The 27,567-nt window shown below is 43.6% G+C and overlaps 1 protein-coding gene across 3 annotated transcripts; it reads right to left on the reverse strand.

Moving 5' to 3' along the window:
- Nucleotides 1–8,994: 8,994 nt before the first annotated feature.
- On the reverse strand, nucleotides 8,995–23,737 carry LOC138582695 (securin-like). Of its 3 annotated transcripts, none has more exons than XM_069654251.1 (6): nucleotides 23,623–23,737; nucleotides 11,818–11,931; nucleotides 10,363–10,535; nucleotides 10,011–10,074; nucleotides 9,540–9,692; nucleotides 8,995–9,145 (listed from the first exon to the last, which is right to left on the reverse strand). In XM_069654251.1, exons 2-6 carry the CDS (start codon nucleotides 11,903–11,905, stop codon nucleotides 9,072–9,074), a joined length of 552 nt encoding a protein of 183 aa, XP_069510352.1. In that variant the 5' UTR covers nucleotides 11,906–11,931; nucleotides 23,623–23,737; the 3' UTR covers nucleotides 8,995–9,071. The 3 variants fall into 3 exon arrangements, with proteins under 3 accessions (XP_069510352.1, XP_069510354.1, XP_069510355.1); XM_069654253.1 differs by having other exon boundaries at nucleotides 10,366–10,535; nucleotides 23,623–23,736; XM_069654254.1 differs by lacking the exon at nucleotides 23,623–23,737 and adding an exon at nucleotides 21,252–21,315 and having other exon boundaries at nucleotides 10,366–10,535.
- Between the last annotated feature and the right edge of the window lie 3,830 nt (nucleotides 23,738–27,567).

Genomic DNA, 27,567 nt, shown 5'->3' on the forward strand with positions numbered 1-27,567 from the left:
GGGCTTATATACCATCATGTCCAACGGGGCGTACGTGGGCGGCCCCGTAGAGGACGCAGACGGGGATAGGGCAGAAGTTTTTCCTATTGGAAATGACTATATATATGTGTACCGAGGGTTCCCAGTCTGACGACGGGGAATATTCTAAGCATGTGAATCCATGAAAGATCCAATGCTGGAGAAACACAATTACAGACTGTACATGCCGGGCAAAACCCAGCCTGAAGAGTAAAGAATATGGTTAGACTCCAGATCGGCAGAACGATGGGGAGTGAATTTCTCACCCACTGAGTCCCATTAGAAACCCAGTTTGATTTGGATCAATTCACTTTAGTAAAATGGTGCTAGTCGATTTTCTAATGTTTGCTATGATTCTGATGTCCTAATTAAAGACTGCAATATGTCAGTCACAACTGTAAAGATCTTTGCAGGATTCAACATTAAACTTGTAATCGACTGACATGAATGTGGAAAAGAAACTTGCCAGATAAGGGGTTAATACGCCTTTCTTGAAAGGTATTACAAATAAGCTATCTGGTCCCAGGGTTTTTTCAAAAGGCAATGATTTAATTGTGCTTTAGCCTCCTGTGGTGTTATTACAGCCTCTAAAGCTGCTGCTGTAGTCATGGCAAGACAATCTGTGCTTGGAGTAGTTCAGAGAAACGTCTGAGGTTGCCTAAATTAGCGTTTTCATTCTCCCACAGGGACCCTCTGCTATCCATAAACTGACCTATTCTGGATGCTGAGCCTTCAGTTAGGATAATAGCCAATTAGCCTTTTTGGAATTTGCAAATTATTTCAGCAGTTTCCTTCATTTGAATACCCTAACCCACAGTTTCAGTAATTAGTTGTAAGGCATTGGCAATAGTTTTAGTATAGGCTTTTTACTTTGAGAAGACGCCACAAGGACTGCCTTATTTTTCTTTGATGGTCAACGCTTGCTCCCACCTTTGATTTAGGTTGTGTTTTTCCATCCTGCACACAGTTTAAACACCCTTCAACTGTGATGACTTGTGTCTTTACTGGGGTCACCATGAGATCCTTACAATGCATGAAAAGTTCAGGTTTGCATCTCACATAAACGTTAGATTTGTGGCACACTGCTCCTGGTTCTCGAGCAGTAGCTCCTGCATACTAGGTGAGGCCCAAGACTGAGGCACTCATTTTAACACCTGCTCACGAAATTTGTTTGAACCCAGGAGGCATGTCCACCATTTTATTGCAGCCACATGATTCAGGCTTCTTGCCTCTAGTAATGGTTTGCTCCCTGCTGCCATAATGTAGCTCATGCCTCAGAATATCCAAGCAACAGGATCAATGAGTTGCTATACGAGCTCTTAACCCGCTGATCATTTCTTTTGATATGCCCACACAGGCAGTTAGAGAATTCAAGCTGCCATGTTGCTCAGCTGTCCATTCCCCCTCGGTATGGATCTAAAAATGCACCAGTTGGGCAATGGGAACTAAGTTTAGGTGCCCTAAAAAAAATACTCTCAATTTCCTAAAACGGAGTTAAATGCTGTGTGATTGTGGTCTGAAGCCCTAGGCATAGACCACAATACATGGAAAAGTGTGCCTTTTTACCACAAGGTGTCTGGCACATCTTGAAGGCATCAGATTAGATCGCCTGCAATTTTCCCCAGGTGAAGTACTGTAAAAAAAAAGTACTCGATATTCCAGATGAAAATTCCCACTCGCCACCAGTTATTGGCAAGGGATAGTTGTGTGCAATGAGGAGAACTTGCATTCATGCTAGCAGGTGAGGCATCTATACCAGACTATCCCCAGTCTGATTTGCAGGTATGGCCAAAGCAGAGCCGATTGCTGGCTTCTGCAGTGTTAACAAATGGCAGAAGGGGACGAATGCAATGAGATTGATTACCAACAACCTTTATTGTAACAATTACATGCGACTACACCAGAAATGGGAAGAAATGTGTTGTGCTCATTTTTCTCATCTTGAAAAATAATAAAGATCTGGGAAAACATTAATGGTGTGTGCCTTCAGATTTTGTATTAAATAAAACGTGGCTATAGAAATATGTAATGTATAGTTTCAGACAAGGTGACTTCCATAATTTCACGATGAACAAATACATTAAATATTTCTACTTAACTGGGGGTTTGCATGCCAGTATGTTAGGTTGATGGCATTACTGGTGTCCATGTAGTGGTGCAACAGAATGCACACAAAATACGTGTGGGGAAATTGTAGTAGTGGATCGCATTAGATGGCCCTTTTTGTATGGTCCGAGTTTAGACTGCCTTTCAAAAATGAAAATGATACCGATTGAAAGTGTGGGCTTGGATATTTAGACCCCAACAGGGCCCGCTAGATGAGTTTGATCAAAAATTGTACCAACTTCCACAAAAGCTGGCTGACTCACATTTTGGCACACTTCACCTTCAAATGGTAAATAGGTTAGCAGAAAGCTCACTTGATTTGTACAGTCTTACAGAAAATGTCCACAGGCCTCTTCAGAATTAGCGCTTGTGCAAGAAGCTGAACAGTGTCCATAAACCTGAATGACATTCATAATTTGTCTACAGACAGATTATGGAATGAAGTCCAAAACTAACCAAGCTAATTATACAGAAATTATGAAACGGTGTCAAGATGTAAATGCAAGCTGTAATGAAAGATACTGACTGTCAGAATTTGATCCAATATACAATATTAAATACCAGAAAAAAAGGACAGTTAGCCCAAGAGAAACATGCCGCCATATACATCAGCTTCCATCACAACTGGTGCATGCCTACAAGCAGGGTGATCAGAGCATAGTGGAAAATGAAAACTTGGACACAAAAATCTCAATGACAACGTCAGATATTGTATATATGAAGAGACTTAACGAGCAGGCAGCCGATCAGTCAGGAGACAGAACTTAACAATTACAGAAGGAACTACAAAATGTGACAAACACGAGCTTCCAAATCTTAGGACATTTGACACTAGCTAGGCTAGTGAATGAGTCTAGGAAACAACAGATCTTAATTGAAATGGATCCTGCCAGATTGAGACAAGAAATTAAAGATGTTCAAGCGATTTCAGACTTCCTGCAAAATTTCATGGAAGACAAGAGATTTCCCAATCCGAGAAATACTCTTCATTTACAAAACAGTCCCTGAATCATGCTAGTGGTTTTGGTGCACCTAGCCAAATGCAGGATTAAGGGGACACCAGCTCTTCTTCCCAAACTCGCCCATATACAGTTTCCTTGCCAGACAAAGCAATCCATCTGAAGGGAGTGGCACCCTTAACATGCCATCAGTACACTCATAGCACTCAGAATTAGTGAGTCAGGACATGGAGTCAAAAGGAACAAGAATGACAGCATATTATTTAACAGAGCATTTAGCCAGTTGCATTTTCTGTCCATGTCAGCCAAACTAAGATAATTTTAAAGTACCGATCTACACCAGGGACAATGTTAATGCACTAGAGCCTCAGGTACATGGAAAAATACTGGGTTTGAGCAACAATATGATAGCATGCCATACTATCCAGCCTCTGATTTGAGGCAAATATCCAAGAACAATGGGAATGAGAGGGGGGGGCCCAGACATGCATATAGGAAATCTCAGTCATATGGACATGACGACAGTATACAAATAGGGAAGGGGATTCAAGCAGTGCCTCCGATTCTGATGGGGAAGCTGGATCCAAGTAAACAGATGGATAAAAAGCAATCCACAATCAGTTTGTGACGACCCAAACAGATTAAGGCTATGACCCCCTTACCATAAAAAAGTTAAATATTCTGTTTGTATGTTCCCAAATAGATGTCCTCATTTGGTTTGAAAAGCGATCAAACAGACTGTCATATGGATGTTCGCTTCAGAGTTTCTCCGCTGGGCTAGAAGATCCAAAGAACTACAAATGCTCTTCCTAAAAAGGTGACCTTTTAGATTTTTCCAATTAAAGAAATTCCCAAGTATCCCACAAGGCAGCTTACAACTTCATTTGTGCCGATGATCAATCTCCCATGGAGTGTGCTCAAGGACTCAAGTGTGCATTTGCAGACTTCAAAAGGTCAGTACCATAAATCGAGACTAAAAATCGAGACTAACAACTTACTTACACGCCCTTCCAAAATACATAGTGGCGGAAGTGGATTTTGAGGATTCTAGATCCCTGGAATGGAAAATCATGCAGACTGAGGATCCATGATGCACAGAACCCAACTCCCAAAACCAAAGAAAAGAACCCCAAACGCCCATTCAAACCAACATTAAGGTAGCTGCAGTGAAGAGTACTCAGTTGGACGGAGGGGGGGGGGGGGGGGGGGGGGGGGGGGCGAGAAGACCCATTTCTCTGGCGTGAAGGAACCAAGACAGCAAACCCACTGCAAAGCCAACCTACTAGTTCACCTGGCATGTAAACTACAGATCTAACGAAATCTTGGATTTTGACAAAGTGTATCCTAGGCTACAAATACGCTCCTTCTACCTAAAGAAACGCTCAGAATCGAGGAGTAGGCTACCAAGAAAATAGGTGCTGGAATAATGGATCCCAGTAACAGGGCGAGTGGAGATCCAACACCACATACTATAGTTCTCAGAACTAATCCCCTAGACAACACAGTGGTGTTGCTTCTCAGAGGTAATACCCCCTCCAAAGAATAGAATCCAAGTTAAAGAAGCCTAACACGAATGAGTGTAGCAATGAAAACCTAGACTCATGACCCAAGTTGAGCAAAATCCAATTTCGACAGAAATCTCAAAACGAAAGTATTTCTCCCTCTTCAGGTGTTTAGGCCTCACAATCAAAGCAATAGCAGTGACTTGGAACCCATATAGAGGGGGGGGATCTCATCCCTTAATCTCGACATTTGTTTCCATTCCTGTAGATCTTGTCCAACGAACAATAACCTGACCATGAGAATGCCCGAGAGGACTGCCCAAGGTCAAGCTTATGAAAATCCAAACAAAATAGGATTTCTGCCAGCTACCCATTTGTAGCAGTAGACCATGTCAATGGCAAACACAGTGGGAGCTGCCCGCTGCCCTGGGATAGTCTCTGAAGAGAACCTCTGGTCATGTGCATTGAGCACGAACCTATCAGAAGTGAGCCAGGGAGCTATGAGGGGGGGGGCATACATTGAGGGGGAAAATGGCTTCAATACAGGCAAGCAGTGGTGGCAAAAGCCAACAAAGTGCTCACCATGAGGACCAGGTATCTGCAGGGTCGGCAAACAAATGGGGCAAGCTTCCAGAACAAAAATAACTGATGCAGCTAGCACTTCTGTGCTCATTGCACAGGACAGACGAAAACGGAGTGGGTTGGGCAGGCAGGAGTGGGGAAACTCGGAAATGGAGGGAAGGGAATGGCTTCCCAACATGGGCAGGCACGAGTGGCAAAGGACAACAAAACGCTTTCTATGTTGAGTCAGCAAACTCCTGGTAGAATCCCATCATCAAGTATGATTTTCAAAGCACAAACCCACACAAGAGCAGAAACAAGGGAGACTACGAGAGGAATGTACCTTCCACCCATGTCCCTACTTGGGTGAAATCTCCCGCTGCCATTAAACATGCAACTGTGGCTCTAATATTTAGTGTCCCCCAACTATGCTTGGGTCTTTCACTCATTCTTTTTCTAGGTAATGCAACTGCCTTCAACAGGTTAAAACCTCAGCGTGCCACTCCTTTAAACCTGCACTAAAGCTTCCTCATAACCCTCTACTGTATACCCTTCCCTCCAACATACTTCGATTTGCTCCATACCCTTTCCTTGCATGTACAGCATCTGAAACAGCACTGCCCCACTGACTTGTATGCATTGCTGGGTGAAACATCTTGTCCCTTTGATACAAACTGATGTGTACAGTTCAGTTACTGTAGTGCCCAGGTGCATTTTCTGCTCTTCTGTAGTGGCAGCTCCCAGGGTTGTGGAATATCCAAGGAGCCAAGCCACATGTCCCATTCCTGCATGGGGTTAAGGCAGTCATGTTACGGTCATGATGGATAAACTTAGTGTGTAAAGTAAAAGATGGTAGAGAATCAATTACCTAATGTGCATTGAGAGCTGGATGATCTGGGTCACAAATCGGTGAGACAGTGCTTCAGATGTAGACCTCACTACATTAGTCGGGTTGAAGCTGTAGGCTTATTCCCAAACAGTCTTCCACTGGTTGACAACTGAGATATTAGTTATATTTAGAGCATTACAAGTTCCTCGTTACCCAGTGATCGCCCCTGCTATCTGGATGCCTAGTACACAACTGCTTTCAGTTTATCACCATCAAATCTTTGACTCCCTGAAATACCAGGAAGGCTCATTACAAGAGGAGGCATTCCTGCATGTTCTGCACCATGCATTGAATGGAGGTGAATTCCGAGTGAAACGTATGTATTACATTGCGTGCATTTAGAAAGTAATGCAAGTATTGATCTAGGTGAATATTAGCATGTAGCCAATTGAAAGTAGAATAGAGTTTAGACCAATTTTCTGAATTGTAGTAGCTGCAGTCATTGTGTACTGCAGATGCATATCAGTAAGCAATGTGTGGCAAACTTCATCCAAGAAACCAGTCAGGACACAGGTACCTATCACAATCCATGCTCATGTAAGATAGCAGAAGGCATGGCCTCCCATCTGCCATTATACACAAAGTCAGAATACCACTTTTTGCAGCTATCCCCTGAAGTAAAATTCTGTCTAGGGGCACACAAGTCTCCTGCCCTTGCATACTCCAATAGCTCTCAGCACCCATCCACATGCCAGCTAGACACTGGGACCCTACATACTGGCTAAAATGCACACAGGCATTCATAACTCCTGACAAATTACCCCCTTTCTGAAATGCAATCCCCAAAGGGCTGTCAACCAACACCACATTTACAATTTATAGTGCACTCACAGCCCTCGGGCATCTTTGCCAATACCAATGGTGAAAGGTGCTATACAAATGACAATTGTGATGCCTGCCAAGTTAAGTGACAGTCTTTTTTCCACAGGAGAAACAAGTACATTGACAGTAGGGATTGATTCTTGCAGCACTAAAGCTTCCACAAGCGAAACTAGAAACCTTCAGTTTCTGCCATTAGTAAGCCTCACATCACGCTGGAAAAATGTAAACCCAGACCAATTGACAGCAAGTCATACATATTAACCATACATTATGTGCTGGCACTGAAGACAAATGCCAGGAGGGTGGAATAACCTCATTAGCCAGACCTTTAGGAGAAAGCCCCTAAAGTTAAGTGTGGGTGTCAATAGCCACCTTGATATGTAATATGGTATTAAAAATCAGTTTTTGCCGGCCTCTTGAAGGCAGTATTAGGACCAATTTTGAAGATGCCAGATGCAATCCTGCGTCTTTAAGCCCAATCTCCCCAATTGATACCTCAGCAAAGTGGTTTGTCAAGTGCTACATGGATGGAGTAGAGGAAACAGCATTGCTTTCAGGAGGGCATAGGTACAGCTGATCAAATATGCATCCAGGACTAGGATCATGTTCAATGTGCGTGGCTATAAAAGTATGATACATGGGGTTGATGGCTCTCTCAAATGCATACGACTATTAATGAGAAAGATATGCAAGCCAGGGGAGATTTTACAAGTCTTAATCAAAATGCATTCAAATCTAGGCAAGAGTAGGTGGGAAAAAACTACGCAAATATTTCAAATAGAGTAGGGCAGGGGTTCATTATAGCACCAATGCTTGCTAATACATACTCACTACAAAATGCATTTCAATTTGACGTTAAATACGCTGGCCAAAAAAAGCCTATTCCTGTATGCAGATGATGCAGTCTTCCTGGCCAGAACAAAGGGCACCCCAATGGATTCAGTGACTATGGGACAAAAAGATCTAAAAATTAATATAGGGAAGTAAAGGTAATGTGCATGGGCAACAGTAACCTTTGGGAACGCCATAACGATTACAAGGAAAACTGGATAGGGCAACTACTTTGCTACCTGGGTGTAACAGTTTCTCCTGACCCGAGGTAGTCTGCGCATGTAGAACAATCAGCAAAGGCCTCACAAATTTGGCATGAAGTTAAGCGCTTTACCATTGGCCCACATGGTTTGTATTTTTCAGGCCATATCAGTATTATATGGTGCATCATTCTACAAAGGCAGCCCAAGTTAACAAAAATAAACCATGGGAGTTTCCCTGGGTATTTGCTACACGAGGAATGCAGTGTGACTAACATTATTGCAACTCTTACCTTATAGACTACGTTTATGGGGAAATTCTCATCGGTCACTAACCAGAAGCTTGGTGAATAATGTCCTCAAATATTCACAATTCATCACCTTGTCTAAACCACATTAAATCTTCCTTGTGAATGCCTCTTTAGTGAAGAACTACCGCAAGTAATATTAAAAGAAGGCAGTTGGTGGATGGCTCAAGAAAAATGTTCAATTCTACCATAAAAGCAATTATTACTCGTTTTAATGTATTGTTTGTAAACGATTGTCCCTTTTCCTCGTGGCGACCATGTTATCAAGGGCAAATTTGTTTTGTTGCACTGTTTTTCCTGCCCTGTCTTTACATCCCTCCCCCAGATTGAGGGCATGTGGCGGTCTCTATCATTCCTAATTGGTTTACTGCCCAGTGTGTTTATTCATATATCGAAAGTGCCCTGCTATTGCAGTCAGATATTAAGTAGTCCATGCTTTACCATTTTAATGCATTGATTTAAGATCGATTTATGATGGAAATAAGCATTTACTGAAGAAAGTATGAAATGACCCAGTCACTCATGTCATGACTGCGTATCCTCCACATGCACATAAGTAGCCATGAATAAAATACACTCACTAGTGATGCCTATTCTAGGCTTGGACGCAGTTTACCCCCAGGATCTCTTTTAACTGCATTGTAATTACCAACATAAATTAAACTGGGAGTTTGAGGTACACACCAGCCGTGATTGAGCAGGCCCCTTGGCTGGTGTGTGGAAAGCAAACCTCAAGCTAGGATACAACCTCGCCACACCCCTGGATCCCTTTTGCAAACGTAGGATCGGAACCAAAGCAACTGAAAATTATTTTATTACATTACATCCATTAAAAAGTGACGAAGTGCAAACATTTAGTGAAATTTGGAATCCATTCAGACTTCCCAAAATGGTGGCAAATCAATCGGCTCTTTGTTCAATGAAAGCAGGAAAGGCGAGTGCAGGATCTCTGCAAGAGGAATAAAAAAAAAAAAAAACAAAGTTACTCTTCCAGTAGCTGGACAACGGCCTTTTCTGATGCCCAGGCCTATGATTCTACAATAGGTGGCAACGCACACTGGCACTACGGAACAGCAACGACACAGCAAGCAGATTGAAGTAACGTAACGTCAGTATCTGCTATACCATGGGATGGGGCATCTGCCACAGAACAACAAATCTAAGGGAGGAAATTAAACCTACAAACAATCATGGAATGAATAATTCATAGCCTTCCTGTACCCTTAAAATGAACTAGGTTCCATGTAATGCAAATACACCAGAATTCTCACGGGTATCAAGGCAAACTAAAGCAAGAGGGGATTGCTGTGTGAATGAGCACCTATCCATGCCACAGTACCAACCTGATTCCCATGTGAAGGAATATGGTTTTAGGGGTGAGGGTAGAAGGTTTATGTGTCTGTCAAATCGGTCCGATTCCAGTGTCTGAAGGGGTACACCAGCCAGGCACAAGTGACTGAGTCGGTGTTCTTCAGGGACATCAAAACTCTCAAAATCTGTAGTGTGGAAAAGCACAGTAAGTTTACAGGGATGAAGTGGTATGTTAAGTGCAAAGCATTACGAGCAAAACATGAGGGCTTGTGGCAAGTCAAACACCTGGTCTAGCTGCAACAGGTTACAAATTAACAGTTCACTGCTGCTATGAAATCACAATATAAAATGAGACCCGGCTAGGATATTCAATCAAATGTGGTACAAGTACTTTAGTAGTAGGCAAGGAACTCATTAACTGAGAAGCCTTCACTGAGGGCAACAGCCAAAAGACAATTACTTGCATCAATAAAATGGATGAAGTTACAAAATTCCATTCTTACCAAGTGGGTTGTATGGAATGCATTTTTCAATTTCTGGGTATTCGTCAGACGGTGCTTTTTGGATCTACAGTGAGACAAATATTTCACATCCTTACATGATCAGTAACAGCATGAACACAAACAAGACCCCATGGTATGGTTGACTGCAAGTAAGTGTCAGTGAGACACTGCAGTTATGGTTCAAGCAGCTGGACTGACCACGTTAGTACACATCTGTATTTTCACATTACTTATGGGTGTTAATCATGGGAGGGGAGTATGTCTCACATTTTACATACAAGCCCTTCATGCACGATATTCATAGTAACCCAGGTGAAAGTTGGTCAGAGATCCAAGTGAAGAAAACTACAACTACCTTCACAGATGCGGTCACCACTTTTGGTTTCTTTGTTTGCTTAGGTTTTGAAAGTGCAACTTTGCAGAGATTCACATTTGCATTACAAAGGGCCTTCCTTGCAGATGGTGCAGCGTTGACTTTACCAGGGTGAAGGCCTTGGGTCCGACACTGCTCAGAAAACACTTTTGCTAGTGAAGAAAAGAGCATATGTTACATACAAAGAAAAAATGCAAGGTCAATTATAGTTTAGGAAAATGCGATTGAAGTGAATTGATCATGATCACCCATCAGTTATGAGTACCATGAGATTCGTGTAAAATGGCCTTTCCCTTTGTGTCGCAAAACTAACATGCAGGTATTCTAAATTTCAGTAACAGGTTTCTACTGCATAATTTAAGTTATGAATTACAATGTATTGTTTAATGCCAAATTGCTCTTTGAGGTCACACGACTACAGCTCCAGAAGTCTTGGGAGTAAGTAGCCAGTACAAGCTAAGCTGGTGCTTTTAAGCATCGGCGAAACAGCATGCCAAGATCCGAGGGGTTTCAGCCAGAAGAAAAACTGGTAGCAGTATCAAACTTTGTTCAGCCCAACTGAGATGAACGGCAAAATTACTGCTTGTGCGAACGTCCAAAGCTTTATGCAATTCTCAATGGCAGTTAACAGGTTTTGTACCCTGCATTGCGGAAAGAATTTCTCGAGCACTAAATTGTTTAAGCCTTTAAAATGTGTTACCCAAACACAATTTTTCAACTAGAACATTATTGTAGGTGGTTTGATTCATTCTGTAATAGGTAAGGGTAGTCCTGTTTGACTCACAATGTACACAATATTGAAGGAAAACATTATGGATGAAGCCCACAATGGCCCTAATAAAAACAATATACCAAATTAAGAGCAAACACCACTTGCACGCCAAACACTTGGTTGCGTCATTTATAGATGCATTCACTGGGAGTAATCAGCAACCGCCTCAAGCTCTTGCCACCAAGTGGCTTCTTGTGCAGAAACTCGCAATATATTAAGTTTAGTCTGTAAAACCATAGCTCATGCTGTGCGCAGAAAATCAGACCGGCTAAGCTTTTTCCACATGTAAATATGACTGCAGGTTCAAGGACTTGCAAACCAAATGCTACTGGGCCATACTTTCATAACACAGCCACCAATTAACACTACCCATCAAAGCTCCTGCAGTACACACCCGCCCCCAGCACAAAGTGCTTATACCAGGTCTGATCAGTGTTCAAGGAATGGTTAGTCACGTGGACTGCTCAGGAGAGTGGTTCGAGAAGGAATGCTGCTCCGGGTGGCCGAGTATTCCCAATTATGAATTAGCAGATGCAAACCACAGAAAGTGCTTAATTTCAGCACAATAAATGGCACTATAGGTTGGAACAATGCCACTCAGATGTAATTTAGAATACATTAGTATGTTCATTTGCACCTTGCAAGTTAAGAAAGTAACTCACTGGAAGATGGCAGCCTCATGCGATCCTTTGATGCACCATGTGTGCTGGCAACACCATTCTCTTGGTCAACGAAGATATGAGTAGCCATACTGAAGCTTTGTCAGCAACAAGAAACTGCAAGATAAAAGTAGAGCCAAAAGTCAATTTCAAGATCTAATTTGAAGGTCCCAAGTCAGAGGTTGCTGAAGATTCCAGGAAGCCAAAACAAAGAACCATTTGTATGACTGCAGAGTAGGCTGGGTAGTGTTGGGAAGGAGACGATCCTTGCCCCCACCCCCAGTGTCATGCCAGAAACGAAAGAGGGGGAAATTGGGAGGTGCATCCACCGCAGCATTCTGTTGCACCATATCCTCATCATAAACACCATACCTTATAGCCCTGCATTAGGAACTAGGCCCAACAGTCTTTCTACTAGGCCCGAAAATCCATCTCTGTAGAAATGGAGCTCTTCCATCCCCACACCATGCACAGCCAGCCCACATTTGCCTCCCCTTGCCAGCTCTGCGCTAGCCCTGTTCTCACGGAAGCCAGGCATGCCTTGTTACAAACCCTGTAGTATAATTTCAGAAATAATGTGCTCTTTGGAGGGAATGAGAGTGACCAGTCCTAAGCCCAAGTGCCCATTCATCTCCACTAAACTGCCAGTGCCCTCACAACCCTCCCCCCCACCCCACCTGGCCAGAGCCCACCAGCTCAGATCCCCCCCGCCCCTTGCCCCCTTCATGCTGATATGCATCTGACCCTCCCGTGCCCTGATCACTCCAGGACCCCCACCACAGCCTTAATCCTATGTAGCAATATATTCTCCCAAAAAAGCAACACAAACCTACCTATATCATGAGGACCCAAGCTGGGCAGATCAAACCTTTAGGGTTGGCACCTGGGTGCAGAGATTGCAGTATCAAAGCAAATCCAAAGGGTAGATGTTAGAATGCCAATGTATTAGCTCATGTGACCCAAGTACCCCTATTCATGCAAGATTTAGGTGTGCCATTATTTCTGCATTCAGTTCCTGTTTGGATAGATGCGTTGCTCCCTTGCCCGGACCTTCACTGAGACAAGCCCAGCTGACCCACGTGTGCCAAGAGCAAGGGAGAGACAGCAGCCAATTATCTTGTAGCAACTGTTCTATATGCCCCCAATCCAATGCTAGAATGTGCACCTTATTCATATCAATGACGCTGTGTGCCCTTTTAATGTGCTGCCATTGTAATGTTTCAGAGCGCTCTCAGGTAGCAGAGTTCTTGGATGCCAATTTTGGTGATTAAACTGTTATCTTTGCAACTCATCTCCTGGTCTCATGCTCTCAAACCCTGGTGTATGAGCGAGATATAAAGAAAATCATATACCTCCGACTGGGTATGACCCACGTGCTAGCAGGGTGCCTTCATTTGGTGACCCTTTAGACGTGATGTCCTCGAGTACCCTATAATTGCAGGGAGATCCAGGGCTTCTCCGGCAAGGCCACCCCCACCTACAGCTGGACCAGTCCCCTAAAACGCATATGCAGAAGGGAAGGTTCTTGTGGGTTCCGGCTTTGCAAATACCCCACTTCTCGCCTAAGCTAACTGCGGCCCAAAGGAGAGGCCCAGACGTTGTGGATATGCGAAAGGAGGCTCCTGGAAGAACACTGGCACGCAAGTATAAATTGCAAAGAAAAAAAAACACAATTACAGAATATTGTGCCCTTTTAATGTGCTGCCCATTGTAATGTTTCGGGCAGCAGAGTTCTTCACTAGCAATTTTTATATATAGACTTTTTTGCAACTCATCTCCTGGTCTCATTGCCCTGACGGGGGTTTACCTTAATAGTTGCATATTGGGACACGTGCTAGCAGGGTGCCTTCAGTAACTATGCTAACTCAAGGTAGACGGTTTAAAATTGTAGGGTTTAGTGCACACTGCAGAAAACTATGCCTTTAAAACTAACAGCAAGAACACCATGTGCAAGATGATAGTTCATACAATAGCATTAAGCCCCAAGGTTTTGCTTAATCACTATAAGCTGTTCTGTTAATGTAACGGCAGCCTCAACTCTAGCCTGAAAGGGCAGCAGCTGCTGTGTATCTGGCATTACCGAGTTACCAGGAGCAAGTAGTGTTGCAAACCCGTGAGCATAAACCAATTTGGCTAGTATCTTGCAATTTGAAATGTGTCCCTCAGGAGTTTTTTGCACTAAATGCGCACCCGAATGCTCAGTCACATTCCCAAAACACAAAGTTAACATGTAAATGTTGCAGATATTTGTATGGCATCACTTGACCCCACGAGTTACTCCTGCTGTCAAGCTAGCCAGTGTCTTGAGCTAAAGCTTCCATGCAATATTATAAATAAAAAAGCGAACACATGTTTACCAGAAAGAAAAAAAGTTTGTTTGGGAGTTTCCTCCCCTACAAGCACCACCAACCCCTGTTTATGAGCCCACCACAACTGTTTTAACCCACCCCCATACATTTATTTTTTCAGTAATATGATTCGTTAATTACCTATCCTGTCATATCACTGGATATCGGAGCTAAATAGGTCCCAGCTATTTTCCCTTTGGAGGGTATATGTTCTAGTGCTTGCTATGGTTAAAAGCCATCTACACAATGTCCTGCAGCAGATAGTGGCATTTCTCCAGAGGAAGGGGATGCATATTTGCTTTTCGTCATGACTGGCTGCTCAACGAGATATCCAAGAGAAGTTGCTACATGGGTGAAATACCAGCGAGATGGGGGGGGGAATGGTTGTAGGAACCACTTTGTTCAATTGAGTACTAGCAATGGACAGGCAATACAACAAAGGGGGGCTACAGGCACAACTCGAGCACTGGAACAGTAATGGATAAGCCGGGTGGTGTCAGAGAAAGGGGAAAATATCAATATGCAAGTCAAGCACCCCCCCACCCTCCCCCCGTCTTATTTCAACAAGCATCAATTGCAGGGGTTGAAATTGATGGGAGACATTAAGCACCTGCTGCCATCTCTATAGAGCCTGGTCTGGTTAGCTTGGCAACATGAGGCAACTTTGGACCCAGAGGTCAACTGCTGCCGGCTGCCATTTAAGGTATTATGGATTGTAATAAGGGGCATAAAAGTAAAGTTTGCATCTCATGTGGCATGTTATGAACTAGCTCCCGATTCTCTAGTGGTAGCTCATGCTTACTAGGTGAAGCCCAATATCCAGGAGCTACTTTTAGGTCCTGCACATGCAACCTGAATATCAACCCCTGAATTATCACTATTTAACTGTCGGAGGAGAGGGTAATTTGTGAGCATTTCCATAGACAAATGTTGTTTGTACAATCAGTGGGACAACATCCAAGCAGAGCACTTGCAACAGCAATGTGGTAATTGCATCAGGAGGAATTCCCCAGCATATGAAAGAAGTTGGGGGAGAACTGGTTTCAGACCATTTTGCTTCACAACAGAATGCAAACACTCCCGTCCTGTTCCAGCTTCACTTGGAATGCAAGCGAGCACCAAATATGGGTGAGGACTGGAAGAAATCCCCTGCAGCTGCATCTCATGGTTTAAGACTGGCAGTCTTGAATAGTAAGCACCTCCCCCCCCGCCCCATTAACGCCATTGGCCAGCATAGGGACAGTTTGATATATATGGAGAGAGAGAGAAGGGTGGCGTGGGAATTTACTAAGCTGTAAACATTTTTCAAACCTTTGTGTTCAGACATAGCGATTTATACATTAGTACCATGATATGACAGCCAACTTTGTAGCCAAGCAAGGGCCCACTATGCATAGACGGGAGGAGCTTTTTTATAGCAAGGCAGCGGTTACTTACACTTCAGCAAGTGAACCCTCGGCACTGGGGGGGGGGAATAGAGTGGACCGTATGGGGGTGGGGCGAGAGGTCATAGGCTGCACTCCATGTCTGATGCCCAGTCAACTGCTTTGAGCTGTAACAGTTGGGCAAAGGCATAGTAGAATACATCGAAAGTTTGTAGAGTCCCCTGCGTAAGTGCTTGAATTGATGAAACAAGCAGACTGAGGGGGTAGGGTGGACTTCAGTGTTCAATATAGTTGAGTCACAAACTCCAAACCAGAACTCCTCTAGTATTGGGCAACTCCACAGCATATGTATATAGTTTGTCTGACGAGCATCTGGAGCATAATGGTAGCGGTGCAATACTTTGAACTGTATCAAGTGAAGTTTCATGTTAAAGGACACTTCATGCGTTTCTAGGCACATAATTTCCATCCCTCATCGGTGATGAACTCCCAAGGTCTCTGGCCCAGGATGCTATGCTCTTCCAAGGCTTACAGCATCAATCTTGCAGTGCCCCATACGTTCTACCCACCATACCCCCAGGTGCGGTGCCTCCGAGCAGTCAGGTTGTATCGGGAACGTGCCCCCATGTACATTTAATTGCGCTGCGGAGCTTGGCATACTGTAAACATTGCACCAAAAGTCTACAGGGGCTAGTCTTGATAAAGAGTCCATATTGTAAACCTCTCCAATCGTCTCGTAGCCGTCACTGGTCCACTGTTGTGCGTCAGTCTTGTTTATATTGGGGAGTGAGGGGGGATAAAATTCCATAGCATCATTTTTATGCTATGGTCTGAGATTATATCTTCAATATTTTATCACACTAGGGCTGTTGCATCCACTGGGTCAATGCCTGTAGTCTTGTGTATGGCGGTAGTACAAGTGAACGTGTGTTGCAGGAACCAGCAGCAAGCCTTTCTAGCTTTAAGTGGGAGTGTTGCATCAACATCTTACCAGTATGCCGCTTGTGCTGCCACACAGTATCGCTCAAAGTTGGGGGCTGAGTGGGGACCCCCTCCCTATCATACGTTCTAGCCAGTTTATCCCATTTAAGACCTACTGCACCTGCATGCCACATGAAGCAGTTTATTGCTCTTTCCAGCATTTTGAAAAACACAGCTCGAGGCCACAGCGGACCATTAATGAATTAGTATAGCAATTTAGGGAGTACTAGCATTTTTAGGAGTGCGACACAGGCCTGCAATGGTAATTGGGAATTTTGCCATGGTGCGGAGCTTAGCACGGAGCTTAGCATGTAGCTGAGGTAGATAGTCGCCAAGGTTCTGTGAATACAGGGAAGCATTCTGCTGTGTAACAGTGTTCGAAGTATTTAATTTCTGACTGACCAAGTAAAGCCATCAGGTCCGGCAGGGGTTTGGAAGAGTCAGTGGAAATAATTCTGATTTAGTGCAGTTTACTTGTAATCTAGACATAATTGTATGACGGTCTGCATTATCACCAGATGCCCTGCAGGGTCACATGAATAGAAATGCATCAGTTTATAATGAAATGGTTCTCTCGTGAGTCTGATGCATGCGTTTACTCCACGTCATCTGCCAGTGGCTCCATCACCATGGCCAACAATAACAGTAATAATGGACAGACCCATCCCGTCCCTCCACATATTGTAATTAGGGGTGATAAGCTGTCATTGGGGTTTACCCTGGATAGTGGGTAAGCATAGTAATTTGACCCACGAGAAAAAGTGGTCCAAAAAAGACTGCCCACATAAACTGCCAAGACATGGAATCAGCCAAGACACAGAATCAACCTTTTCTATGTCCAGGGCCGCGGCCACCACCTGCGCCTCAGGGTCTATTTGTGCCAAGATATAGAATAAGTGCTGTAAATTCAATGCTATGGACCGGCCAGGAACAAAACCCGACTTGTCTAGGTGAATGTGTGTCATGTAGGGGGCCAGATGGAGGGCTGGCCCTTTGTAAAAAAAAAAAAATCGTCAAGAGTGAAAGAGGGGCCGGTAGGAGCTGCATTGTTCTGGGGTTTGCCAGGCTTCAGCAGGCCTGTTCACTGCCTCTCGTATGGGTTGAAGCACACCTAATGAGACTCCGACCACATCTAACAGTTCTGTGATAAGACGGGACAAAGGGTCAGGCCGTCCGGACCAGGGGCCTTGCCAGTTCAATAGCGCAGGAGATCGCCTCTGGAGTGATGGGATTGTCAAAGGTCGCCCTAGTATCTGCTGATACCGACATCAGGGGGAGACTGTCCAAATATCTGGCCACTGTAGCAGTGTTGGCATAACTATAAAATGCATGGAATTCCTGACTCCCCCTCATTAGTGTAAACCATTATCCCAGATAGTATAGTAGTTATATGCTGGCTGCCCCTTGACTGTCGGAATACCCTCGTGAGCAGCCTGCCGAGCCACTCACTCGCCAGATTTCCTCACCTGGTTGGGACAGTCAAGAAACGTTAGCTCCCTGTCTGCATGGTGACGGAATTCGTCTAATTCAGTTTAAATTTTCAGTGGGTCTCAAGACTGGTGACTACAATACCAGCTTAGCTGGAGCAGCTCGTCCAATATTACACATGATGGAAGTCTTTTACACTACTCACGACAGAGGAATATGGGCCATCTGCTGCCTGTGCGCAGCCATTACACAATACACACGTAAACGTCCTGTATTACATACATGGAGTTGCTGAAGTATTAACCAACATCTATTACTTGGGATTTAATGCACCGCTGGGCTTACACCGTCCATGCAGTACAGGGCCTCCGATGACACGGCCCACTCGGAACCATTCGAAAACAGATACAGGTGGGTAACAGGACACAGTTACTGAGCCGCACTGGTCCGAGACATTGCTCCTGTACGCATGCTCCTCACCATCCTATACAGCTTGTCTTTTACCGATCTAGCTGTCGAGACAAGATTCCATAGCACAGGACGCCATTCACAGGCGCTGCATAGAGAAAGCACAGATGCATACAGGTACAGTTGTTTTCTCCCTCACAGGGCACAGGGAACCGCCATACTTGATGACTTCCCGCAGTTATTCCCCCAAAAAACAGGTCGGCCATCCCTACTACAAGTCACAGCCATGACCTGAGATACGAGTGACGCCAATCATACACGCAGTCCATATACCAACAGTATTGGTCTGAAACTAAGGTAGGCACTCTTTTCACTCCATCAAAAAGACAGGTTTATTGATTATACCTAGCCATTCTTCACTCATCTTACAAATCAATGTAAGCGTTGCCACTAATCAAGCAATGTAACATTTAAGTTATGCAGAGAACAGCCATTTGTGAAGACCTTGAATACACAGGTCCACACTCCATGCCTACTGTCTGCCTTGCGATCAGAAGCGCAGGTAACTAGACCGCCATGTCAATAAACAGCTTTTTTAAATATTTGTTACAGTTGGTAAACCAACTTTTCAAATATTACAATACAGTGTATCAACAAGTTGCAAAAATTAATACAATGCATCACAGGATGCACACAATCACAGTACAAATTGCAATACTCATATTCATGATAAAATACATTTCTTTTTTCATTATTCTGACTTGGCCTCTTACATTCCTGGTAATATCATTTCTAAAAATTGCACAATGGCAACAGTTACTCGAGCTAGAAAACAGCATATTCCAAATTAGATCATAATCTACATGATTCTGTACAATAAGTTTCTTCTCAAAACATTTAGCCCTTGTAACTTCCAATGCAGTGCACTCGATTACAAGGTGCTGTAACGTATCCCTCTGCTCCCTGACCAAACAGAATCGGCAATAGTTTTGCTCTTTTGGTATTAGTCGCCTTCTACACAGGATCTCTTGTTTCATGCTGGTTCAATCTAAATTTTAGTAGTTTGACGATATCAGTGCGATGGAGATTTTACCAAATAGTCAGCTATCACACCATACCTTTTAAGGCCGAAAGCACTAAAATTAAAGTCCCTCAGTTTTGAGCAGTGCCAAGTTGCCAACCCAGTCATATTCATAGATCTTTCTGCAAGATCTGGGTTGGTTAACAGCAGCTCAATTGTTACCGCGGCATCAGCTGTTGCATTCAGGGTATGGTGTCGCCACTTTCTCGATAAACCATCATTAGATGCAAGTATGTTTTGAGCCAAGATATATAAGAGGGATGGTTTCACCAACCCTTCTAATAGTTTTAGAAACAGGGCACACCGTTTCCATAATACTTAGGAATGCAGAGAGGCTAAACCTAGTTTGAATCGCAGTAACGCCAAGGGTATCCCGGGCGACAATGTTAAAACTGCTTTCCAGTATTTTGCTTCCCCCAACCATCCCAAAAACAACGGTCTCGCGGGGCAAAAGCCTCAACCCCATACAATAAGATCGGAACTACCTTCGACCTTAAAAGGCTATAACATGTTTTAATGTGAACTTCCCAAATTTTCTTAATAGTATCTTTGATTGCAAGATCAACGGTTCTAACTTAGCTTTGATCTCACAGGTTTGAATTTTTATAGTTTTTTGATGTTCAATGTGGACTCCCAGATACTTGTAGCTTAAAACCACATTGAAAAGTTCACATTGATGTAAAGACCACCTCAAATTATGCATCTTTGAGTTTTTGGTTGCAAATTAAAATTTGCGATTTGGTGGTGTTCACAATTAAATTGTTGGTAATGGAGTAAATTTCCAATTGTTTCAGCATATTTTGTAACCCACTAGGTGTCAGAGAGCAAGACCAAATTGTCTACATATAATAAATATGCTATCTTTTGGTGACCAATGCGAGGGGCATCTGTAATACAATTTGTCAATGCCGGACCCAAATCAAGGAAAGAAATTAAACAGAAATGACGCAAGGGCACAGCCCTGCTTCACACCTCTGTGTTGCAATCTGGGGTGACAATTTGCCTTCTAAATTTAACTCGCATATAGGTATTCATATGTAATTTCATCACCAAATTCATTTAAGATGGAGGACAGTGATGTTGCTTAAGTTTATCTACGAGTATTTATCTGTCTATAGAATCAAACGCTGACTTAAAGTCAATGAAGCCTAAATACAATGGACAACCACCATCCACTTGTTTTGATAAACACAGCCATCTGATATCCCATAGAGGCACTAGTTAGGAGATTAATGTACATTCTCCCTATATATAGCAATCCATGCTACTTCTTCTCGCTGACAGTCTTGTAGAAGACCCACGCATTGATTTTCCAGCCTCTTGCATAATAAGAGCGCTACAGTTCAGGTTAGTAAACTTCTGTAATGCTTTTGAGAAATAGACAACTCCCATTTCCCAAATCTACGTTAACCTTTATAGGTTTATCAGGTTACATTTTTTGACACTCGTGCACTCTAGAAGAGTTGCCCACTAATGGAGTCCTTGTATATGTTCCTCATAGGAGACCCCGTCTTGGCCCATGAAGAAGGTTAATTTACCAACCAGCCGAAACTCAGTGGATTGTACACCAAGTGACTAACAAATGTTGATTTACATCTAGGCATAGACCAACGGCTAGGTCACCCCCTCGTCTGTTATAGTGGACCACAGCTTTTATACAGGATCCTGAGGGGCAAGAACATTAACATTTCAACATTCCAAAAATCAGTGAGCACGCTTTATAAAATGGTTAAAGAATCACTCATGGACTTTTATTTGGAATACATGCTGCTAGATTTATGCTGCAGGTTCACACTGAGCCATTACCGTGCTTAACTGGTTTCCACAGCAACAAATAAAGCTTCCAAACGATGCATAATATTCATTGATCTAGCATGATGGAAAAGTGGGTTACTGAGATCCAAATATAAAAGAAACCCGCCCCCAATAGGGAAAAATGGGGTTAACGTACAACTCATTAACTGGCTTCACTTCAGAACCAGCTCAGCATTCCAAGCTCAAAAAAATATCCACGTAAAATGTCATTTCAATGCAGATCTGCTTTAAATAAAATAGCTTGAAGGATATTTTTTTTTGCAATCCTTTAAAATATATCAATAGGGAATGTCAAGGAGCAGAACTTAAAGTGCAGTTTGTGTTGCAAACAAAGGTTGAACCCCTAATTGGGATTAGTAGGGTCATTTACAACTAATGGGAGTGTAAAAAAAAAAAAAAAATAAATAAACACAGGTTGTGGTTGCTTCAAATATCTTCCTCCTTGATGTACACCAACATAATTGGTTTCACTTGCAGGAGGCACTTCACCCAATAGCCATAACTAAAACCAGGATCTTGCCATAGCTATCAGATCGAAATAACTAGGAATGATCACAAAAATTAGGACTTCCGAGAAACCCTCCCCGATTCTAACCAACACCCATCCCACAGAAGGTCTAGTGCTGCTCCCACGAATGCATTGACTGAATGCAAGCATGGTAACAACAATTAGCCAGGCCAATAATATTCATTGGCGCTAAAGCTATGTATTCATTTGGAAACCAGTCTCTCTGGCAGTTAGCGCATGTGGCAGGCACCTGAAAGGTTGGTTGGGGAGGTTCAAGTCCATCCCACACAGTATGCAGATATATGACTTAATTAAACAATGCCTCTTCTGCATGGTAACTATTTCCAAACGAACCGATAGGAAAATGGCTGGGGTTGTTTGTAATATTGGGCCACTTTAAAAAATCCAGGACTTCCTTCGGTTCTTTTTCCACCCTTAGCTAAGGGGGGTCCCAATTCCATGACACTCCCATTAAAACCAGGTCACTGTACATACAAGGCACAGTGTCCACCTCAGTAACTAACAGTGGCCAATTTTACACAGCTTTTCAACTGACTAGTTAGATAACGCTAGACATGCAACTATTCTGACGTTCAGAATAATCAGCCCCAGTATTGACGAATAGTATAGCACTTAAGCCACAGGAGACCAGGGCTGCATCCAGATCCAAACAATAAATGAACTGGTAAAAATGTAAAAGCAGCTGGATACATGTTAAGCAATATTTGTAGTTTTATGTGTATTATAATGCACATGTTACCATTCTTATTGATTAGGTTTTAATGTAAACATTCACTAAAAGTAACTAACGGTTTACAAAGCGCAAACGCTACAAAAAAAGTACGCATGATGCTAAATTAAAACAGTAGGAAGACCCCGTTATAATGGGTTTTCTTCATGGGTACATATGTTATTCTGGAATGCCCTCGCATTCCCGACCTATGGGTTTTATTGTGTTGATCCCTGGATGCCATTGCTCTCCGGGGGCTTCTTGCAATAAACTAGAGCTTGAAATATACTTCATTATGCCTCATATTTTAACAACTGGCGAAGAGAATAACTCTTGAACACGAAGAAGGTGATCTGCTGCTGCGCCCGTGATCCACAAGAGCTGTTGGCAACAGAAGAGAAACCCCGCAGACGCTGTTAAAAGCAGGTACCTGTTCATGCTGAAAATAGCAAGAACTGTGGAGGAATTATCCGACAAGCTACATGTGTCTTTTGAATGGGCGACAGCAACGAACATTGAGCAGCAGTTTAAAGGAAAGCATGTCGGCCATCTTTGTATTTGTTGGTTGCCGTGACAACCATATGTACAAAGCTTCGTCAATGAAGCAAAAAGTTAAACTTAAATGAATAGGATTTGAGTTAGACATATAACATTACTGCAAAGGTGCACTATGCTACATATACAATGTGACAGACTTTACATTGAAAAAGCAATTCAGAGTAAAGAAAATAAGGGAGTAAACTACACATTCATACCTTGTTAGAAGTTATGCACTCGACGCTGTGCAGAACCAGGCAAAACAAGTCACACGTTGTTAATGCAAGAAACAACATGCCAAAATCATTCCATGTTATTCATTAATGAGCAAAGACAAGAGAGTGTATAGACCCAAGATAGAGCTACAGTAACTTAAAATATACTTCGCTATGCCTCGCATATTTCACAAAAGACCCTCTACGAAGCTCAAAGACCGATACTTTCTACTCGACAAGTAGTCCAATCCAGCCAAACAAGACCGGCATCGAGCCCAAAAACGAAAAACACTTCAAACGTACAACTCGCTACCTTCAAACAGAAATCAAGCAAATACACCGCCACCAAGAAAGCCGCACCACATTACCTACCAACAAATGCGTCACAGAAAGATAACAAACACACCACCCACTGCGCTATTTATATTATCGCGCCTAGATCCTATCAAAAACGGACTCGGCGAAACGTTGCGACGCTTCTCATCACGTGAGCTGCACGTTACGTTTAGTTAATGGCAGTGTTGCCAACTCCTCAGTAAGAAAAGTAGCTATTGGCTGTCCAAAAAGTAGCTAGAAGTAGCTAAATGACGTCATCGCCTAATTTGCATAATTGGGCAAGTGCATGACGGGTGATTGAAAATCAGAGAGGCAAACATCTGTGAATTTCACTTTAAAAAAATCACCCTTCTACGAACGCACCAGTATGTCTGAAAACATGTAGAATGTACTAGGTGTGACTCCAGGTGGCTTAAGGTTGCCTGTCCTGGTACATAGAGCCCCAGAGAATTCATTACTTTCCCGGATCGAGCCGTATACTGAATTATGTATTGATATTTTATCATAGTACAGTTTACTTCTGGAATAAAAAGTTTGACATGTATTTATGTTTTGCTATTTTCATTTTTGCAACACAGTTGTTCAAACATTTTTGACTGCAGCCTTGTGGGTTTATTCTGACAAAATGCACTAATGGAGCTTTCTAAAATACACAACTGACCGCACACGATGGAAAGATGTTAAAATCTGTTAAATATTCTTAATGCAAGTGAATATTGAATTCACATTCTAAATTCACTGGGGAAAAACCGCAGAGCCGAAAGGCAACGTTTGCCAGTGCCCTGCATCAGCAGCCTGATCAGTGCAGCACTGCACGAAATGGAGGCTGAGCCTGACAGGCTGAGGGATGGGGTCACGCTTTGCTGTTGCATACACTGGTGACCCCACAGCTGTCAAGTCAAGAGTTACGTCCGCATTAGGTCAGTTGTTAGTGAGAAAACTAGCTACTTTTCTTTCATTGGTTTGGAAACCAATAGAAAAAAGTGTAATTCCCAAACCAATGGAAGAAAGTAGCTAGATTTCTCGCTAGGCGCTTTTTTAGCAGAAAGTCGCTAGGGGGGCGCACTTTCTCGCTAAATATAGCGACAAAGTCGCCAAGTTGGCAACACTGGTTAATGGCAGTGTTGCCAACTCCTGAGTGAAGAAAGTAGCTATTGGCTCCCCTAGAAGTCGCCAGAAGTAGCTAGATGACGTCACTGCCCAATTTGCATAATTACCTCCCCTTTCCCCCTGCGATTTATGGCGTTTACTGTGGCCCCCTCCCCTTTTAACACCTCCCTTTTAAGTTATAAGTGTGTTTTACTGTGGCCCCCTCCCCTTTTAACACCTCCCTTTTAAGTTATTTGTGTGTTTTTACATTACTCCCGTTAGAAAACGGGCGAATTACAGCACTTTTTTCAATTGGTTTGGAAACTTGCATAAATGAGCAAGTCTCCAAACCAATTGAAAAAAGTAGCTAGATTTCTCGCTAGCCGCTTTTTTATAAAAAAGTCGCTAGGGGGGCGTACTTTCTCGCTAAATATAGCGAGAAAGTCGCTAGGTTGGCAACACTGGTTAATGGACGCGTCCTCACATGATCTTTCTCTGAAGGCGTCTCCTGAGTACACGCCCTTCTACACCACGTGCCCAGGGTCACTGTTTTAGAGGAGAGGTAGTTAATTGGAATGACCTGGTTGAGCTTCATTGTCAGCAGCACCCCGCTGCGTTTTAGAATAACGGCAGTGCAATAGCGAACAGTCGGGAGAGCTAAACAGCACAAGAGGGGTTGCACTGCAATAAGGGGCCCACCCAGGAAGCTGACTGATCCGGTGTAACATCACTTTTTGCTATCTGTCAGAAAATCCAATCGTAGGAAAATCTGACAGGAATTGTAATGTCATTTTTTGCTACCTGTCAGAAAATCCTACCGATAGGAAAAAGTGACGGGGTAGGAAAATCTGACAGCCTGACCTGTCATTTTTTCCTACCTGTCAGAAAATCCTACTGAGAACAGGCATTGGGCAACCCACCCAGGGATAGGAAAAAGTGATGGGGTAGGAAAATCTGACAGCCTGACCTGTCATTTTTTCCTACCCGTCAGAAAATCCTACCAACAGCTAGCATTGGGCAACCCACCCAGGAGGAGGAAAAAGTGACGGGGTAGGAAAATCTGACAGCCTGACCTGTCATTTTTTCCTACCCGTCAGAAAATCCTAACGAGAGCAAGCATTGGGCAACCCACCGAGGGGTAGGAAAAAGTGACGGGGTAGGAAAATCTGACAGCCTAGCCTGTCATTTTTTCCTACCCGTCAGAAAATCCTACCAAGAGCAGGCATTGGGCAACCCACCCAGGGGTAGGAAAAAGTGACAGGGTATGAAAATCTGACAGCCTGACTTGTCATTTTTTCAGTATCCCTATATATTATCCCCACCAAAAATATCACTGTATATATGGTTGTTTGTCTTGCCATAGGCGATATTTTTGGCGGGATCATTTTTGGGAGCAGGTGTTGCGGGGGTGTCCCCCATACATTTAAAAAGAATGCTTGGGTTGCGGGGGGTGTTCCCCGCAGGGTCCATGGCTGAATATTGCCACAAAAATACCGAGAGCAGGCATTTGCCCGTGTACCGGGAAAGTGGGGTAAGTGGAGTAAGAGGTTATGGAAACAATTCTTCTTTTTTCAGGTTGATGACATACCCAAGCGGATTAAAACTTTTTGGGTCACCGTACTGCCTGAAAGTGCATTTTTAAGGATGGCAGCTTGCACAACCTCCATATGCCCCACCACTGCTTTACTATTTTGATCATTATTATTGCGAAGACACAATACAAGGACATGATTGTTGACGGCTATAAGCTCAAACAATATACGATTTAGAGATTTGCCAATAGGTTGAGCTTTGTCTGCACCTTTTCTGGCAACATGTCACAACAGTACTTTACATATTGAAATGTCCATATCATTGGAAATGTTATGTTATGTTGAAGGTACTTATATAGCGCACCGTTGCCAACGGAATTGGTCCCCAGGTGCTCTGGCGGATCTGTAAACAGGATGAGGGCGGGTAGGGTTAGTCGAGGAGGAGGGGAGTAGAAGAGTGGGAGAAGTGGTGTGCTGTTGGCAGCTTTAGCTCGGTATACACCGAGTACTGGGCTTTGGTGCAAGTATCGGATCGGGCGAGGCCTCGTGTGCTGTAGGTTCGCTCTATGTGTTGTTGATGCGGTGTGGTAAAGTGCGTGAGGATTGCTGGGATGGAAATGGTTTTGTGAGTGGGTTGAGTATGCAGAAAATTGAGGGTTGTGTTAGTGGGGTCTGTATCCTGGTCCAGGTACCTCTGGTTCCGTTTGGAAAAATGCCACGACCTCTGCACACATAGGGTACATATCTGCATGCAGGTGTGCACTCACTTTTTTATAGCTTGCATGTAGCCGTACAAGAGGTTGCAGTAATGGGGTACACTAATATGGATGAGAAGAGAATTCATGGAAGGACATAGAGAAAGGGGTACAGGGAAGGAAAGCCGACTGCGGCTTCATTGATTTGTTGGTGGCTCTGCAGCTGTGCTCATGCTGAAGCAAGGTTCCTGTGAGGGCACTGCTTCGCTGATGCCATGCTCTGCCCTCTTCTGCCGAGGTCAGCGCAAGGTGCACCCACACATGTGAGGTACCTTTTTCGTCGGGGCACCTGTGGGAACGCGAGAAGGTATGAGATCTGTTGTTGGCGACGTGTTTCGGTGAGTGGACACAGGGAAATGCCTCTGAAATTGGCTGGAAATGAAGACAATTCTCAGACATTTCGCTCTGGCCACCCACCGAAACACAACGCCAGCAACACATGACCTACCTTCCTGCCTCCATAGCTCTCAACCATTTGTGTTGCAAAGGCGGGTGAAATCACCCGATTTTGTTTTTGGCGGGTGAGACGCCCATTGGAATCAATGGGCGTGCAGGAGGCTTGGCGGGTGAGTCAGCCCTTTACAGGGCGGGTGACACCCGCCAAA

Source organism: Ambystoma mexicanum, chromosome 3q (genome assembly GCF_040938575.1).
Source record: "Ambystoma mexicanum isolate Mex_15411 chromosome 3q, UKY_AmexF1_1, whole genome shotgun sequence".
In the NCBI taxonomy this organism is placed as follows: Eukaryota; Metazoa; Chordata; class Amphibia; order Caudata; family Ambystomatidae; genus Ambystoma; species Ambystoma mexicanum.